Source organism: Macrobrachium nipponense, chromosome 9 (genome assembly GCF_015104395.2).
Source record: "Macrobrachium nipponense isolate FS-2020 chromosome 9, ASM1510439v2, whole genome shotgun sequence".
Lineage (NCBI taxonomy): Eukaryota > Metazoa > Arthropoda > Malacostraca > Decapoda > Palaemonidae > Macrobrachium > Macrobrachium nipponense.
In genome coordinates, this window is record NC_061110.1 from 22,298,789 (window position 1) to 22,317,149 (window position 18,361).

Below are 18,361 nucleotides of genomic sequence, written 5' to 3' on the forward strand. Positions count from 1 at the left end.
GCACGCTCAGTGCTTGATTCCATCAGGGAGAACTATTTCCTTCTTTCGTTGGACCTGAAGGATGGGTATTTTCAAATACCCATCCACCAGTCCTCCAGGAAGTACCTCCGCTTTATCCTCGACGGGATGGTGTACCAATTCAGGGCACTTTGTTTCAGTCTCTCAACCGCCCCACAGGTGTTCATGCGAGTGTTCACTCTGGTGTCGGCTTGGGCCCATTCAGTCGGGATATGTCTGATGAGGTATCTCGACGATTGGCTACAGGACAGAGATCAATTCCTCGACTTATGCCGCGATCTGGGGATTGTGGTAAATGTCGAGAAGTCAGATCTCGAACCCAAGGAGAGGATAAAGTACCTGGTCATGCTGATCGATACGGTAGCAGCACGAGTCTTCCCCACAGACTCTCGGATCGGCAGTTTCAGGTAGGTAGCCAGACGGTCCCTTTCATGACAGGAACAGTTAGCTCAGCAGTGGCAAGTCGTGATAGGTCACCTGTTGTCACTAGAGAAGTTAGTCCCTCACGGGCATCTTCACCTGTGGTCTCTTCAGTGGAGACTAAATGAGTGCTGGTCACAGGCACGAGATCCATAATCCTTCCTGGTTCCTCTCACGGAGGAAGTAAGGGGGGGACCTGGCTTGGTGGCTAGACGACAGGAACCTCTTAATAGGAGTGCCCCTGCTCACTCCCCCGTCCAAAGATGCTTCTGTTCTCAGACGCATCGACTGAGGGTTGGGGCGCACACCTGGAAGAGTTGCTGGTTGCAGGAATGTGGAACCATCACGACATGCACCTTCACATCAACTTCTTGGAACTCAAGGCTACATTCCTCACACTCAAATAGTTCCAGGAACGACTGAGCGACAACATCATGGTAGTGCCATACGTCAAAAAACAGGGTGGCCTAGTGTCTCTCCCGTTGCACCAGTTGATGATGCAGGTGCACAAGTGGGCCGTAGCTCACTCGGTAGAGCTGTCAGCCAGATACATCCCAGGCAAGAGGAATGTAGTGGCAGACAAGCTCAGCCGCCAGAATCAGGTGATTGGGATTGAATGGTCTTCACCCAGACATGGCAGAAAAGCTCTTCGACCTGTGGTGGCGTCCAGTAGTGGATCTGTTCTCCACCCGGCACAACAGAAAACTTCAGGTTTTCTTCTCAGTTGTGCCGGACCCATGGGCAGCTGCAGGGGACGCGTTCCAACACCCATGGGCCTCGTAGTCTACGCGTTTGCCCCGTTCTGCCTGATTCGCAAGGTGATCAGCAATCTTCGGATGATTCTGGTGGTACGGCCATTTGGTATCTGGACCTGCTGGCTCTTCTCTCAGAGGCACCGCGAGAGATTCCCCCTTGGCACAACCTGCTGTGCCAACCGCACGTAGAACGGTACCACCAGGCAGTTCATTCCCTGTGTCTACAAGGCTGGCAGTTATCCACCATCTCTTGCGAGCAAGAGGCTTTTCTCGCCAAGCAGCAACAGTTGGCTGGTTACCTCAGGCAGTCCTGTGCAGCAGTATACCATGGAAAGTGGTCCCTCTTCTGTGGTTGGTGTCGTAGACAGGGTCTTTCTCTGCTCAGAGCCACTCTTCGGCAGGTAGCGGATTTCCTCATCTTTCTTCGCTGAGAGAAGCTCCTCTCTGTCTCCACAGTCAAAGGCTACAGAGCCGCCCTTAAGCTGCGAGGAGTCTATATTTCCTCCTCCATGGCAATATCTCTCCTAGTGAAGAGCTTCGAGAGGTCTTGCCCACCCAGGGAACTCAGGCCCGGGGTGGGATGTGACTCTTGTCTTAAGGAGCTTGACTCATATACCCTACGAGCCTCTCCAAGTCATCAGACAGGGATCTGACCCTCAAGACCGTATTTCTGCTGACCCTGGCATCGGTGAAGAGAGTAGGAGAACTTCACAGTCTTTCCTTCGATGTTAAACACTGGAAGGGATGGGGATCGGTTATGCTCAATTTTGTCCCCGGATTTCACAGCGAAGACTCAGAGCCCTTCGATCCCTGATGCCAGGTTCGAGTCCTTCACAATCCCCTCCCTGGAAGACTTCACCAATAATGATGCGGATGAGATGCTGCTTTGTCCTGTCAGGGTGCTACGGCGCTATCTGAAGAAAACTGGACACCTCAGACCCGAGTGTCGACGCCTCTTTGTTAGCACCAGGGTGACCAAGAAAGAAGTGTCGATGAACACTTGTTTCTTTCTGGCTTCGTGAGGTAATCCGGAAAGTGTACGACTCAGACAGGAGTGCCGACACCAGTACCTTTCGTCCGAGAGCCCACGAAGTCAGAGGCATTGGTCCAACCCTTGTATTCCGCAAGAACTTGTCCATGGCACAGGTACTGAAGGCAGGGGTATGGGCCAACCAGACCACCTTCCCCTCCTTTTACCCTCGGGATATTGCCTACTGGTCCTTGGACACTTTTTCCTTGGGACCCGTGGTGGCTGCTCAAGAAGTAGTGCAGCTTACCCAGCTCCTTTACAGGACAAGGTAGCATCTCGTCCTTGTGAGACTGCATGAATGGAGAGTGAATGAGAGTGTGACTGGCTTCTCTTCCTCCTCTTTTTATTCCCTCTTCCAGCGGGCAGAGGGTAGCAGTCGTTACAATGCTGGACAGGACGACGGTGCAGGTAAGCTATGTAACCAAGCTCCAATCTATCCCTTTCATCAGGGATAGATGCGTTTATCCGTCCCTTCCTAGCAAGGGGGGAAGTGGACAGCAGTAAGAAACAAACCCAATACTTTATATTTGGCTTCTTAGGGCATAAGTTCTTGCTTGCTATTCATAAGAGGTACGTTTGCCTCCCTCTTATGAATTGGTACAGAAGTCTGGCCACTGATCCTGCAGTTCTCACTCCGATTAGTTGGACAGAGGCTAGGTTTTCCCCCTTTGCTCTTACGACCAGGGAGGGAACCCAGGTTGGGCGAACACCAGTTTGTTCACAAGACTCAGATTCCTCCCACCAATAAGTGAGTCGTCCTTATATAAAGGACCGAGGGTTTGTATAACGTGTCGGAACCAATCACAATTTTTGAAGGTAAATTGTATTTTTCCTAACTTTACAAACCTGAGGTCCTTTACATATAGTCCCACTTCATGTCACCCCTCACTCTGTTCCTGGGCATAAAGCAAAGTGATATGTTTACCTCTAGTCGGGCAGGATTCCCGACCATGGGACAAGCAGTTACTGCCAAACTACCTTCTTAGTAAATCTTACGACCGGTCCAGCTGGTGCTGAATAGTAATTCCTTATGTAAAGGACCTCAGGTGTGAATAGTTAGGAAAAATACAGATTACTTTCAAAAATTGTGATTTCAGAGTTTTAAGTCAATATATGTTAACAATACATGTCATCTTGGAATAGTGTGTGAATTATGTCTGTACACACTTGTTATTATTATTATATAAAGGATTAGTTTATCCAGACCTCTATATTATGCCCTTGTACATCATAAGGGAGAACATAAAAGAACATTATGCAATGTATACATATAGACTGAAATAAAACAAAATTTAATTTGGGCTTTATAGCCTTCTACTATTGAAGTGTTTCTCAGTTTCAATTATTGTTGGAGATATTGCAGTGAACTTTTCTCCCATTTTTTTTTTATAATAATGATTTGCCTTTTCAGTCAACCTTTGGTATGATTCAGGAAATTAATATAATTTTTCATTTTTCTTTATTTCTAGTTAAAGTTCATGTACATTTGAAGTATTTGATTGGTAGAAATGGTAATTACAGTGTTCTTGGTTTGTTTATGAAGAGGACTTCTTTAGTTTTTTGTAAATGTTGGTTTAGATACATTTCATATAAATAATTGATGCTTTTAAATTTTACAGGAGGATAATAAAGAGCACTCGTTTGAAGTAAGCCTTTTTGCTGAGCTCTTCAATGAAATGCTGATGAGGGACTTTGCTTTTCGCATTTACAGAGCACTGTATGAATCTCCAGAAAAGCCAAATAAAGAAGAGGTTAGTTCATGTCATGGTTGCTTTGTAACTGGGAATTGTTCATATAGGAAACTAACCTTCAGTCTTAACATTGGGATAAATCTTCTAGCACCAGCTGGAACGAGTAAAAAAAAATATAAAATTGCATATGTAAGGGACTAGTGTCATCTGTCCTTAGACACGAGTGAAGTGGGACCACCCACATCCCAAGCAGGAACCCATGACTTCACCAGTTACTCTTTTACTGCCTTTGAGCGAGGACGTGTTTTTCTCTCTCTCCCCAGTAAAGCTGGTTTGATTTGCCCGTAGTATTTTCGTTCTTCCTGTGTTTCAGTTTGTGGATTTCTGGATTTCTGGTGTTCTGTGGACAAGTGCTTGGATGTAGTGGATCCTCTTAGCCCTCTTGCAAGTGTATCTTCTGGATCCCATAAGCTGAAGAGAAATAACATTTTATTCAAGGCATCAAATGTCAAAATGGGTGTAGGCAATATAGTTTCCATAACTTTTACAACTTGAAAGTTAGCCATCTTATGACATAGATTACATGTATTCCCATCATTGCAGAGCTTACTTGTATTAGGTTCACAGAAATATGCTTAACTGAATAGCTTTCATATGCAGGTATTCCCCTACTTACAATGGGTTTAGGTTCCAAAAAAACCCAACGTTTGTTGAAAAAATCACATCTCAAATATAACCTAGCCTACACTAAGGTAATCTTTACATTTATACCTGGCCTACACTACACAGTACAGTGGACCCCCCCCGTATTTGCGTTCTCCGGATTCGCGGACTCACACATTCGCAGATTTTTCTCTGGAACATTTCCCCACATTATTCGTGGAAAATTGGCATATTCGCAGTTTCATCATAAAATGCACTTTTTGTGATGAAACTATTATAAAAACCAAGTATAAATATTTTTAGTGGGGTTTATCTTGAGCTTTAACTAACAAAATAGGCTGTTTTCAGCATTTTTATAGGGGTTCCAACTATTCATGGGTTCTAACTATTCAGCTAATTCTCTAGGTTCAATGCAGATTGACTTATGATAATTCAATACAAAAAGAAATTTAATAACTAATAAGAGTTAATTTAGCGTATATACTATGATATATCGTTTACATATACCGTAGCTTAGCCTGCAGTATACTCTATACTACATATACAGTACAGTCACCTATCAATTAACACGAGGGTTACATTCCTGGAGAGCGCACATTAATTAAAAACATGTTATTTAAACATATTTTTCCCATAAGAAATAACAGTAATAATGAGTATTACGTTCCTGGCTTTAGGGAACTGTACATTTTTACCAAGTACAACCGAATTGGATAACAGCAATATCCATTTGGCTTGTATTTAAATCAACGCACAACAGTAAACAATCACCGTAGTTATGTTATAAATGATGTTATGTAGAATAGGACCGATATATTTTTATGTAATAACTTTTATTTAAGATAAATGATCAGCAAGGAAATATGCCATTAAATTTAAACCAAGTTGTAGCTGGAACTGAGAACACTGTTCCAGCTGCTAATGACTATTATCATGCATCAGCAACAAGGATAAAACTCCTGTAAAGTTATGCCATCAAACACAACTGTAGATAAAATCGAGAGAAAATCATTTTAACCCTTAATCGCTGAGCCGGTATTTCCGAAAGTGTCTCCCGTATGCCGGCGGTGTTCGCGAGTGAGCGCCGAAGCGGAAATTTTTTTTTTTTTTTTTAAATCACAGTACGCTTAATTTTCAAGATTAAGAGTTCATTTTTGGCTCCTTTTTTTGTCTTTGCCTGAAGTTTAGTATGCAGCCATCAGAAATGAAAAAAATATCATATATAAATATTGGAATATGTGACAGTGCAAAAAAAAAAATTGTCATATATAATTGTATACAAATCACGCTGTGAGCAAAAAGTTAAAGCTAATGAGTTAATTATTTTTTTTGTTGCACACTAAATTGCGATGATTTTGGTATATAACAAATTGTAAAACGATGAAAGCTACACAGAGAAAATATTATTACTATGATGCATGAATTCGTAACGCGCTGACGTAAAAAAAGTTGTTTTAAAAAATTCACCATAAATCGAAATATTGTCCTAGAGACTTCCTGTTTGTTGCAAAATGAAGGTAATTGATTGAATATTACTAGGCTGTAAGTGTTGTAGCTCACAATTGCAGTTTTTGACTATTTTGGTTGAGTTAAAGTTGACCAAAGGTAGAATTCTTTCTATTTATCGTTATTTATATGAAAATATTTAAAAACTGATAAAAGCTACAACCATGGGTTGGTTTTTGTTGTATTCTACATGAAATTGCACACATTTTCATATATAAAACTTTATGTAACGGCTAATATGAAAAGGTGCAAACATTACGACAATCGGTTGAAAAAATTTCTTTTTTCAGAAGAGTTACCGCGCGGACGTAAGGAAAAAGTTTTTTTCATAAATTCACCATAAATCAAAATATTGTGCTAGAGACTTCCAATTTGTTGCAAAATAAAGTTAAATGATTGAATATTACAAGAATGTAATAGTTTTAGCTTACAATTGCATTTTTTTACCATTTCGGTAGAGTCAAAGTTGACAGAAGGTTGAAGTTTTGGCACTTATCGTTATTTATATGAAAACATTTCAAAACTGATAGAAGCTACAATCATGGGTTGTTTTTTGTTGTATTCTACATGAAATTGCTCACATTTACAATCGGACAAAAAAATGTCTGATTTTTTTGTTAAGAGTTACCACGTGGACGTAAGGAAAAAGTTTTTTTTTTTCATAAATTCACCATAAATTGAAATATTGTGCTAGAGACTTCCAATTTGTTGCAAAATAGAGGTAAATGATTGAATATTACTAGAATGTAATAGTTTTAGCTTACAATTGCGTTTTTTTACCATTTCGGTAGTCCAAGTTGACCGAAGGTTGAAATTTTGGCACTTATCATTATTTATATGAAAACATTTCAAAACTGATGAAAGCTAAAACCATGTGTTGTTTTTATTTGTATTCTACATGAAATTGCATACATTTTCACATAAAAAACTTTATGTAACGGCTAATATAAATCGGTGCAAACATTACGACAATCAAAATAAAAAATTTTGATTTTTTCGGCAGTTACCGCGCGGACATAGGCAAAAGTTTTTTTCCAAAAATTCACCATAAATCAAAATATTGTGCTAGAGACTTCCAATTTGTTGCAAAATAAAGGTAAATGATTGAATATTATTAGAATGTAAGAGTTTTAGCTTACAATTGCGGTTTTCGACCATTTCAGTAGAGTCAATTTGACCGAAGGTTGAAATTTTGGCACTTTATTGGTATTATATGAAAATATTTCAAAACTAATCAAGACTTCAACCATGGGTTGTTTTTTGTTGTATTCTACATGAAATTGGGCACATTTTCATAATATAAAACAGTGCAAAAATTACGACTTTCGGACAAAAAAAATTTCTGATTTTTTCGGAAGAGTTACCGCACGGACGTAAGGGAAAAGTTTTTTAAAAAATTCACCATAAATCGAAATATTGTGCTAGAGACATCCAATTTTTTGTAAAATGAAGGTAAATGATTGAATATTACTCGGTAGAGTCAAAGTTGATTGAAGGTTGAAATTTTGGCACTTATCATTATTTATATGAAAATATTTCAAAATGATAAAAGCTACAACCATGGGTTGTTTTTTGTTGTATTCTACATGAAATTGCGCACATTTTCATATATAAAACTTTATGTAACTACTAATATAAAATGGTGTAAAAATTATGTCAAAGTGACAAAATAATTTCTGAGATGTGTTGCTGATGCTTTTTAGTGCTAGAAGAAAGAAATTCCTGCTTGCGCGCCTGGGTAACGATTGTAAACAAAACAACAGCTTGATCCGTGAACTCCCAGCATCCCTCAAGGTGCGTGATACAAAAGTTTTTGCCAAGTAGGCCTATAACTATTTTTCCGCGAATTTAAAAAAAAACTTTTTTGCGTCTACGTTTCATACGTCAGTTCAGCACCCAACAGACAATTTTTGTCGACGTTTATTACATCCAATCGGCATTTAAGGGTTAATCAAAACTAATGGGCTTGAAACAACAAATTTTACTGTTGTTTCGACGCCAATAAAAGATAAATAACGTAAAGCTCGTATTACGATGAAATCAAGTGAAAACAGCGAACGGAATCTTGTTTTTATTTATTTATTTATTTTTTTTTTTTTTTTTCATTTTTTTTTTTATTACACAATAAACATGCTCCCAACACAATCTGTTAAAGAAAAAAATAATGCAGAGACCACTCTGTGCCCAGGATTTGATCCTGACAACTCAGCTTGTTGGCCACCACATTCTTCTTGCCTGGAATATACCTGGCGGAGAGCTCCACCGAGTTGTCGATCGCCCATTGGTGCAGCTTGACTGTCATCGAATGGAGTTGATGAGACACCAGACCCCCCTGTTTGTTCACATAGGTGACCACTGTGGTGTTTTCTGACAACAGCACGATGGAATGACCTACCCTCTCCCAGAACTCCTGCAAACCTAGGAAAGCTGCTTTCAACTCCAAAATGTTGACGAGAAGCAACTGGTCCTCCGCACTCCAAACACCTGAGGCAAGGAGATCACCGTGAGATTCAGAGACCAGAAGTCCTTCAGTCTCCACTTTAGAGAGCGAAGGTGAAGGTGACCATGAGGGACCAGCTTCTCCAGAGAAAACAAAATAAGTCCTTCAGTCTGCCTACTTTAGAGAGCGAAGGTGAAGGTGACCATGAGGGACCAGCTTCTCCAGAGAAAACAAAATCCCCTGAAGGACCTGCCACTAGTGAACTGGCTGTTCGGACTACGACAGGAAAGAGCGTGACACAGACTGGAACTTCTCCAACCTCTGGTACAAAGGAAAAACCCTCGACACCTGTATTTATATCCATACCCAGATAGAAAGCTCTCTGGCTGCCATATTGGACTTCTCCAGGTTAACTACTATGCCTAGCTCTTGACAAAAGAAGGCGATCCCTGTCCTGAGATAGTTTCTCCCTGGAGCTTGCCAAGACCAGCCACTCGTCAAGGTATCTCAATAGGCGAATCCTTTGAGCATGAGCCCATGTTGAGACTAGGGCAAAGACCCTTGTGAACACCTGAGGGGCCTTAGTTAATCCAAAGCAAAGGACCTTGAACTGGAAGACTTGCTCTCCCAGGCTGAAGTGAAGGAACTTTCTGGATGACAGGCTGATTGGAATCTGAAAATATGCATCCTTCAAGTCTATTGACAGCAAGAATTCATTGCCTCTTATCGCTGCCAAAACTGTCCAGGACGTCTCCATCCTGAACCTTGGCTTCCTTATAAAGTGATTCAGTGTGGAAAGGTCGATCACTGGTCTCCAGTCGCCTGTAGCCTTTGGAACCAGGAAAATTCGACTGTAAAACCCTGGTGAAGAACAATGCACTTCTTCCACCGCACCCTTTTCCAGCATCTTCAACACTGCCTCCCGAAGAGCGAAGTCCTTCAGAGAGCCATGAGTTTAGGTCAGATTGAGAAAGGATTTGTCTTTGTGGCAACGGAGAGGGAGAGGCACCCTCTCTACTTATGGCCCCCTCTGCCCCTTCCTCTAGAGCCCCTCCTAGCCTTATAGGGGCGAGATTGAAAGGGACGCTGTGGCTGTCTTGACTCTGATGGAGAAGCAGACTGAGAGGCTTTCGCAAATGTCGAACGCCTGGTTGACTACAGGAAGAGACTGTCTTGTTTGCTCTTGTGGAGGGGGAGGAGGAGGAGGAGGATGAGAACATGTCTCCGATTTAGGTACTGCCTGATCTACTAGCCCATCTTTGGTATCCACTCACCGCCAGTCGACTGTAAATTTACTGACCCCACCACCTTCGACAAGGCCATATCCCTCCTAGCCAGGAAGAGGTTGGCCCACAAAGTTGCACTAAAATGGCCTTGATACGAAATGGCCTTAGCCCCAGACTGCAATAGGCTGACAAAGGAGGAAAAACTGACAGCCTCTCTCAGCTCAATCCAACAATATCCTGGCTACGGCAGTGAACCACAAGTCCAACCAGGACACAGTCTGGAAGATGGTAGAAGCAGCAGCCTCCATAGCCAAAGCCTCTTGCAAAGAAAATGATGGACCCTCAGATCTAACCTGATCCAGGGTCAAACCAGGCTTAAGATGGGTCACGTCCGAATTAAGGTAACGGGGCGTTGGCTGAATCACATTGGTGGAATAATACTTGCTGTGCCGCACGAGAGGAGGAGGAAGGGACTTTGAGGACCTGTTGGAATGCAGAGAGCCATCTCAGTCTGAAACCAAGGCGTTAACACGTTGCAAGATAGACTGAGCATGCCCTGACAAGGGAAGCTCCAACAAAGCCTTAGTATCTTGCTTTGGACCTAGCAAGGCTTCTACACCCATAGGGGTCATAGAAGACTTGATCTGCATTCTACACCCAATATTATTCAACTCATGAATGAGAAAGAAGACAGAAACTCCTGGCTCTCTCTGGTTCCAGCAAAGGAGACCGACGACTTGGAGAAGAAGGCATGGAAGAATCCTCATCTTTCCCTAATGACACTGGAGAGGCTTCCCTAGGAAGCTGGGCATCATGCCTCCCACTGTTTGGAGTGGATTCCCTAACTACTGAAGATCCTGAAGCAGAGCCAAACCATGTATGCTTTCATGCAACAAACCATGTACAAGTTCGTAGGATGAATCCCATACATGGACATGCGACAAGTCAAGTACACAGTAATGCGACGACACGAGCACGGTCTCTAGACAGGGACCAACTTTCTGAAGGAGACTGATTCCTAAGGTCCTGGTCTTTGGAATGCGAAGGAGAAACACATCTGCTGACCAGAGTTGCCTCACATTATTGACTGTCAACCACAGCACATTTGCAGAGAGACCTTCAGCCTCTTAATTGGAGATTTGTCATTTTTACAATGGACTGGAATATGCACAGGAGATAGAGATGGTTGAGATGGAGGGCTAACACACTTCCATGGTCATGTACATGTACATGTAAGGCAGAGACACGGCTGTGTAGAGAAGTCGGTGAAGCATTCCTTGCACTGGCAGAAGACAATGCCACAAATTCCATAATTCTTTAACATTTGACTTGAGGTTGAGGAGAAGGTAGGAGGAGATGGAGGAGAGAGCTTACTCCCTTTACGAATACCTCTCCGGAAAAACAGAGTCTAGCCTCTCGACCATAGCTTGAAACAACGTCTCTGATGGGTCAGCGAGAGGTTGTGATAATGTTATAGGCAAAGATGGAGATGATATTACAACAACGGGAGGTAGAGACGCCACCACAGCTGGCATCATAGGCTGAGGATGCTGGGAGTGACGTCATGACCTCTCGAATGGTAGCTCTGGTTGATGGCCTCACTGTTGGAGAGATAAAGGGCGACCCAGTAAGCGTTGACGTTGACAAAGGCATCCCTCTAGGAGATAGCACATGAGAGCCAAAGTAGTGTAGACCTGGAGGTAGGGGGACTGTCGAAGGGGCCGGCAGGGGGTTACAAGCAGCCAAGAAATGCAAGAGTAGGCCATCCAAAGAGGGGGCACCCCATAGGCCTAGAGATGCCCAAACAGCTGCCATCTTGTTTGATTTGGAATCTGAAATAAAGGAAGCAGAAGGTGTAGCCTCCTCCCTCTCGGGAGGAACGTTATATCCAGTGGAAGAGGGGCTACATTAAACATAATCTCATCCTATGCAACTCCCGATATGTACCTCCAGCGATGAATCAATGGAAGAAAGGAAGGAGACAGCGGTACAAACGACGCATAGGGAACGCTTCTGGGGGAAGGGAAGGCTGAACTGTCCAAATGAAGAGGTGAAAAACCCTCCCAAGAAGGACAAGTGGATACTCTACAATGCTCCCTCTTCTTGTAGAATGCCCTTCACTGCGACACAAGCCAGGACCGACATTCTGGTCAAGGATTAGTAATGGTACAAAAATAAGATCGCCACCTACTACATGTAGTATGGGGATCTGCAAGATAGCACCCAAATACCTGGAGCACAGAAATCCCTGAATACCTGGGCACATGCATTGACGAGGCCTAGAAGAATTAAAGGACTCCATGGTAATCAACAAGGCACACAAACACACTGAAACAAAGAAATCACGGGCAAACAAAGCAACCAGCCTGGGAAGTAGAGGGCAAGCTACTACTCTTCAAAGCTGAAGAAAGACTGACGCACCACGGTGTTCTATGCCTGGTTGGTGACCAGCTTCCACCTCGTATATGCATGAGTTGCCAGATGCCACAGATTCCATCCTTTACAGTCTGATTGTTTTTAACCTTGTTTTTAACTGATTTACAGTGGGCACAAGACCAAAGGTTTGTTCCGAGTATGAACATTATTTTGCAACAAAACACAAATGATCAGTGCTTTGCCTTACAGCTGTATATGTAAACACTTCCTGAGGCATAGCTTATCTTATGAATTTACTGTGTAAATCAGTAAATCTCTTACACCATTGCATCGGCGCATTCATAAGTGCTTACACATACTACCTAAAGCCTTGTTGACACTGGGCTAGTTTAGCAGTAGCAGTCACTAGTGCTAGCAACTTGTGAACTATCCCTCTACTTGCCCAATGTCAGCAAAAAGTTAGTAAGCTTGCCACTTGCCAGGATAGTCTGGGCTAGTGTAAGTGAAGTTGATGTCCTGGCTACTTTACTAGCTGTTTGCCAGTCACATGACCCCACTAGAGGCTACAACCGTACCTATGTCAATGCCAAGTTGCCGTGTTGCTGGTCAGTTGTGTTCACCTTCCCCGAGCGTAAACTTGTGCAAGAAGGGGAAACCAGATGAAATTTTCACGTTTTTGGAAATATATGATTAATATGAATGCCTGTGGGATATAAGGGACACTTATTACATGAATAGGAACAAGTGTGACATGGCTATGAATATGTTAGCCGAAGTCAAAATCAAGGAAGGCCTTCACGTTTTCAATGTAGATTTTTTAAGGAAGAAAATTAAGGTTATCAAAAATGTCTATAGAGAAGAACTGGTGAAAATTGAAGTCAAAGAAAGTGGAGCAGGATTGGATGACATTCACCAGTCTTGACTGTCATGGTTCAAGAAAGCTGGTGCCTTTCTACGCAATGCAGCAGTAAGCTGGGTTACATCCTCAAGTAAGTTTCTGCTGTAGCATACTTCATTTTATTTCCTGTCAGTAAATCAATTTTGATGCAGATTGAATTAATCCAGACAAAATTAGGACTATTTTGATGTCAAATGAAATACTATTGCTTTTCCTCTTTTACTACATAAAGGAGGCTACGACCTTTCACAGTGTCATACATGATTATTCGTAGATTAATGATAAATGAGTGAAACCATTTTGAAATTTATCCATGTTTGTGACTAAGACCAGCCCACTATATTCTTAAACTTTTGCTTGTGAGGTTATAGGTCACGAAAGGATAACATCATCACCCTCATGCGCATATGCCTTTTATATTCTGTAGGATCTTCAGTGACTAATCCTAAACTTCCTCTCTGCTGAAGCCACTTCCTCTGCCATAAATTGTCCCTTTCTTTTTCACAATGATTTCTAGTTTGTTTGCCAAAATTACACCAGCATCAATTGCTTGCTACACCCTTGTCATTGGACATCTTCATGGCTACTGGCTGCAAGTACTTTCCTGCCAAACTACGCTAGTGTCAACACTTACTCACTTACTTAACTTGTAGCTAGCATTAGCGGCTATTAAACTAGCCCTGTGTCAGCAAGGCTTAAGTGTTAGGTATAAAAGTTTTGCCTAGTGCCATTCTGTAATATTGTACTGAGGTATCTGTAGGTATACGTATTTTTATACCAAAATATTAATATAGTACATACTGTACTTGAGGATCCCTTAGTACAACAATGTACAAGCCCTCTTAAATGAGCCAGTGTATTGGCTAATTCACAGTAGATATGTGTGAACGTAAAATTGAAAAAAAGTACTTAACTTATGTAATTCATTTGTTCCAGAAATTGGAGTTTAAATATTTTACTGCCTTAAATATATCATTCAAAATGAACCTAAACATATAAACATCATTAAGCAGCCCCATAATGACACTGAAAATAAGTGATTTGATAATCAAATAAAACAGTTTTACTAATAAATTTTTGCATTTTATTCAAGGAAAACATTACTATGCATTGTACCTGATGGGTGACATAAATGTGGGCAAAATCCATGCCTCATCATTAATGATTGTTGATATGGTACTGTTGTACTGCTCAATTCAAAAGAATGAGCTAGACAGTCAACCTTTTCACCCTTTTAAGTTGTTCTTTCATAGCCACCTTTTTTTTTCCCCAATAGTATAGCATGATACTAATAGCACTAGGAATACCAACTTTCTGCAGTCATAGTGACAAATGCAATTTCAGTGCAAGTAAGATACTGCAAATAATGTGTATGCAATTGCATGTTTTATTACATATTTAATGTGCTGCACATTAACACAAGAATAGGAAGGTTATAAAAAAATTTGGAATTTATGTTGGACCATGTAGTAAATTAAAGTCTTGTATGAATATTGAAACATCCCCCTCCACACAGCCATAATCCTTGACGGTGTTTGTCTGTATAAAATTCGTAGTAGTGTGGGAGAATCAAGAACAGTGAAGGACACAAATACCATGAGTAATTGGTGTAAGTCATTATTTACTTATTACATGTCTCTCCCTTTGTCCATTTACTTAAAAGAAGCATTAAATTCAATTAAATACATTATTAGAAGTACACAGATAGCATGAAAGTAAATATGTAGAAATATGGTGGATTCCTTCCCATTTAGGCATCAGAGGAAATGAAGATACCAACAATACAGCCAAAGCTGCAATTACTATGACAAGATGACGTAGATATACCTACTACTAGTTTATATAATAAACCAGAGACAGTAGTTACAAATTAAATCAGATCGAGCCTAATTTTGGAATTAAGACTTCAGCATATCCAAAGGAATGACATAAGTAATATCGACTTGTCTTCAATTGGTCACTCTTGTATGACTCATGGATATTAGATGAATCCTTCAGGCCAGTCCTGTGAGAACTAAATAAATTAGCCAGGTCTGTTAAACTACTTAATAATAATGATAATTTATAACAACTCTTGTTTCTACAAACACATAATCTTAATTGTCCTCTCACTTCCCATTTCTATGTAAGATGAAGGTTAGCACAGGGGACGGTTTAGGTTCTGGGGCATGGAGTGTGGCCTGGACAAGCTCAGTGGGAGTTTTCTTATTTTGAAGTCTATCAGGTTTGTGGGACTATTGTCCATTTTGCAAGGAGTAAGGCTGAGTATGATTGATGGGTTTATAGACAAATTGTATATTTAAAAATCGTTATTTCTAGAAATTAATTGTGCTATATTGCTGCATGATTTATTCAATCTTAGATTTTTCTTCTATCTCTGCTGTGCATTTCTTTAAGTACTTTTGGTTGTCAATTATAATACCATTGTTTTCTGCAATGTCAGCAGTTTGAACACTACGATTGCCAGTCATGTATAATTTTAAGGTAAAGCTTAAGATATAATTTTTTTTTTGATCATGTTTTCTTCTTATTGGTGATATAGAAGAAAGACAAGGAGGACAAAAAAGAAAAAGACAAAGACAAAAGAGAGAAAGACAAGAAAGATGAGGAAAAGGACAAAAAGGAGGATAAGGATAAAAAGGAAGAATCAGATGAGAAGATGGAAGAGGAAAAATCAGCTGACAAGAAGGAAAAGAAAACAGCTGAAAAGGATGAGGAAAAGAAGGAAGAGGAGGAAGAAGATGAAGAAATGGAGGAAGACGAAGAGGAGGAGATGGTAAGGCAATTTTGGTCTTCCCGTGAATTTACTGTGAATATACTGTGCAAAGAAAATTAATTTTGGTGTGTTTTAAGGAAAATATTTTTAAATAATTAAATTTTGGTATAATTCAAGGAAAGTGGTGAACAGTTTTCTCCTAATTAAGAAGGAAGAAAGGGGAAAAATTGCTTAATGGAAAGTGTTGGTTCCCCACATGATATTGTAGAACTATGTCAGTAACTATTTGAGTAACTAAAAAAATTGATACATTGGTTTTAGGGTAGTTGTCATTGAGGAAGTGTGATTGTGGTCTGTTTGAACTAGTCCCAAAAATGATAAGTGATTTACACTTCGAGTAGATTAGTTACAAATTTATTACTTAAACACATTGAGATTTGTTTTATAGGAAGGTGGATACATGTAGCAGTCTGTATGTGGCCTTGTATTATATTTTGAATGTTTCCTAAATGTGAGAAATTGACTTAAAGCCTTTGGAATAAGGAAAAAATCATTCTCATCAAGTTACAAATGGTTTTATCATTTATGAAATTATTTTCAGGATGATGAAGATTCTAAGGATGAAATGCCAAGTACAAAGCGAGGGGACAGCAAAGAAAGGAAAGAAAGCAAAGAAGGAAGGAGAAAAGATGATAAAAAAGACAGGGAAAGAAGAGAAAAGAAAGAGAAGAAGAAAATGTTTACAATTGATCCCTATCTCCTCCTTTCTTTTGTATACTTTGACCAAACGCATACGGGTTATATTATTGACAGGGACTTGGAAGACATAATTAACATGCTGGGACTAAATCTCTCGAGAGCCCAGGTTTGTTCAGAATTAGAACTAAGACCTTTTCTAGTCATATATATGTTAGAGTTGAGATATTTGACTTGAGTAGTCTAATTAATTACTGGATAGCAAAACATTTACGTACGTACTTGCATCTTTTACAGCCCCTGAAATTATACCTATATTTTTAGCAGTTGATATGTCTGTAATATAGCATCAATTTTTTCAGTATTATGGTTCATTACTTTTGTATTTTGTTTTGCCATTCATATTCAGTTGCTTAATAACAACCAGCAACTCCGTACAGAGCTTTCTTTTTTGTTTTTGTTTCCGATCGGGATTTTGGCTTAAATAAGAGCTTTTTTATCTATTTGTATAGAATGACACATATCATAGTTTAATCTAAACTAATATAAAACGTTATAAGTAGACAAAACTTCTACTTGCATTGTTCACTGTTATAGTTTCTCATAACATTAGATAAACTCCAATATATTTGTTCATATACAAAACAAACCCTCGGTCTTAACATTAGGATAAATAATCTAGCACCAGCTGGAAACTGGTGAAGTTAAAAAATTATGTACCCAAGGGACTAATAGCATCTGTGCTTGGCTGGAGACGAGCAAAAACCTATTTTTTTGTAATTAGTGTGTTTGAGGTGATTCTCAAGTGTATTTATGTAATAGCTTTGCTCTCTCTCTCTCTCTCTCTCTCTCTCTCTCTCTCTCTCTCTCTCTCTCTCTCTCTCTCTCTCAGTATGTTGCAAAGGATTTAACTCCCTGATAACTAGGTAAAAGTTGTATATAAAAGATTTGGGTACAGAAGTATAAATTGTAAGTTAATATTTTAATACTTGGGTGCAAATGCTTCGTTGGTGAGGCAAAATTCTCCATGATCTCCCACATCTTATACAATCCTACCAGATCACACACACTTAGTACACCCAGAGAAAAGATAGAGAATAAAGATAGGGAAACTGGCAAACTAAACCGGCTTTAAAGAGATAGAGAGTAATCACATCCTCTCTTCAAGGCAGTAAGAAAGTAACTGATGAGCTCACGGGATGCCCAAGGCATTGTGGGAACTACCAAATACCCTGTGAGTAGGCACAGAGGCCAATAGTCCCTGGATCACACAATTTTTTAAATTAATTTTACTGGATTTCCAGTTGGCGCTAGAAGATTATCGTACAGTTAAGACCGAAGGTTTGAAAGTTATGAAAAATACAAATTGGCTAAAAATTTGTCATGTTTGACAACTGTATTTCAAAGTAAATAACAATTCACTATATTACTCTGAAGCATTTATGAGTGTGTTTTTGTAAATGGCTGTAAATTTTATTTGTTCATATACAAAACAAACCTTCTGTCTTAACATTAGGATAAATACTCGGCGCCAGCTGGAAACCGGTAAAGTTTAAAATAATTGTGTACGCAAGGGACTATTGGGCATCTGTGCTTGGTCGCGAGACATGTGGGAGCCACCCACATACCCCCCCTCATTAACTCGTGACCCCGCTAGTTATTTTCTTACCGCCTTTAAGTGAGGACGTGCTTTGCTCCATCCTATTAAAGCTGGTTTAGTTTGCCCCCTGTTGTTTTCAATTTGTTTTTTGAAATTCCCGGGTATGTGAACATGAAGCCTTCTCATGCTGCGACTTGATCTTGGCTGCAAGAGTACCATAAACAGCCTCACACTTCCATCAAGCGTGTTAAGTCATAGCCAAAACCGCTTGCAAATGGCGGTAGTCATGACGTCATAGCTTACTGATTCTCGATTTACTTCGCTGC

At 40.3% G+C, this 18,361-nt stretch overlaps 1 protein-coding gene across 1 annotated transcript in view; it reads left to right on the forward strand.

The window, feature by feature from the left end:
* LOC135218386 (cell division cycle and apoptosis regulator protein 1-like) overlaps window positions 1-18,361 on the forward strand; it is a 184,240-nt gene that overhangs the window by 149,506 nt on the left and 16,373 nt on the right. Inside the window, exons 13-15 of the mRNA XM_064254676.1 lie at window positions 3,843-3,974; window positions 15,566-15,799; window positions 16,341-16,604. Of these exons, the coding sequence (XP_064110746.1) occupies window positions 3,843-3,974; window positions 15,566-15,799; window positions 16,341-16,604 (630 nt within the window). The remainder of the gene's footprint in view (window positions 1-3,842; window positions 3,975-15,565; window positions 15,800-16,340; window positions 16,605-18,361) is intronic.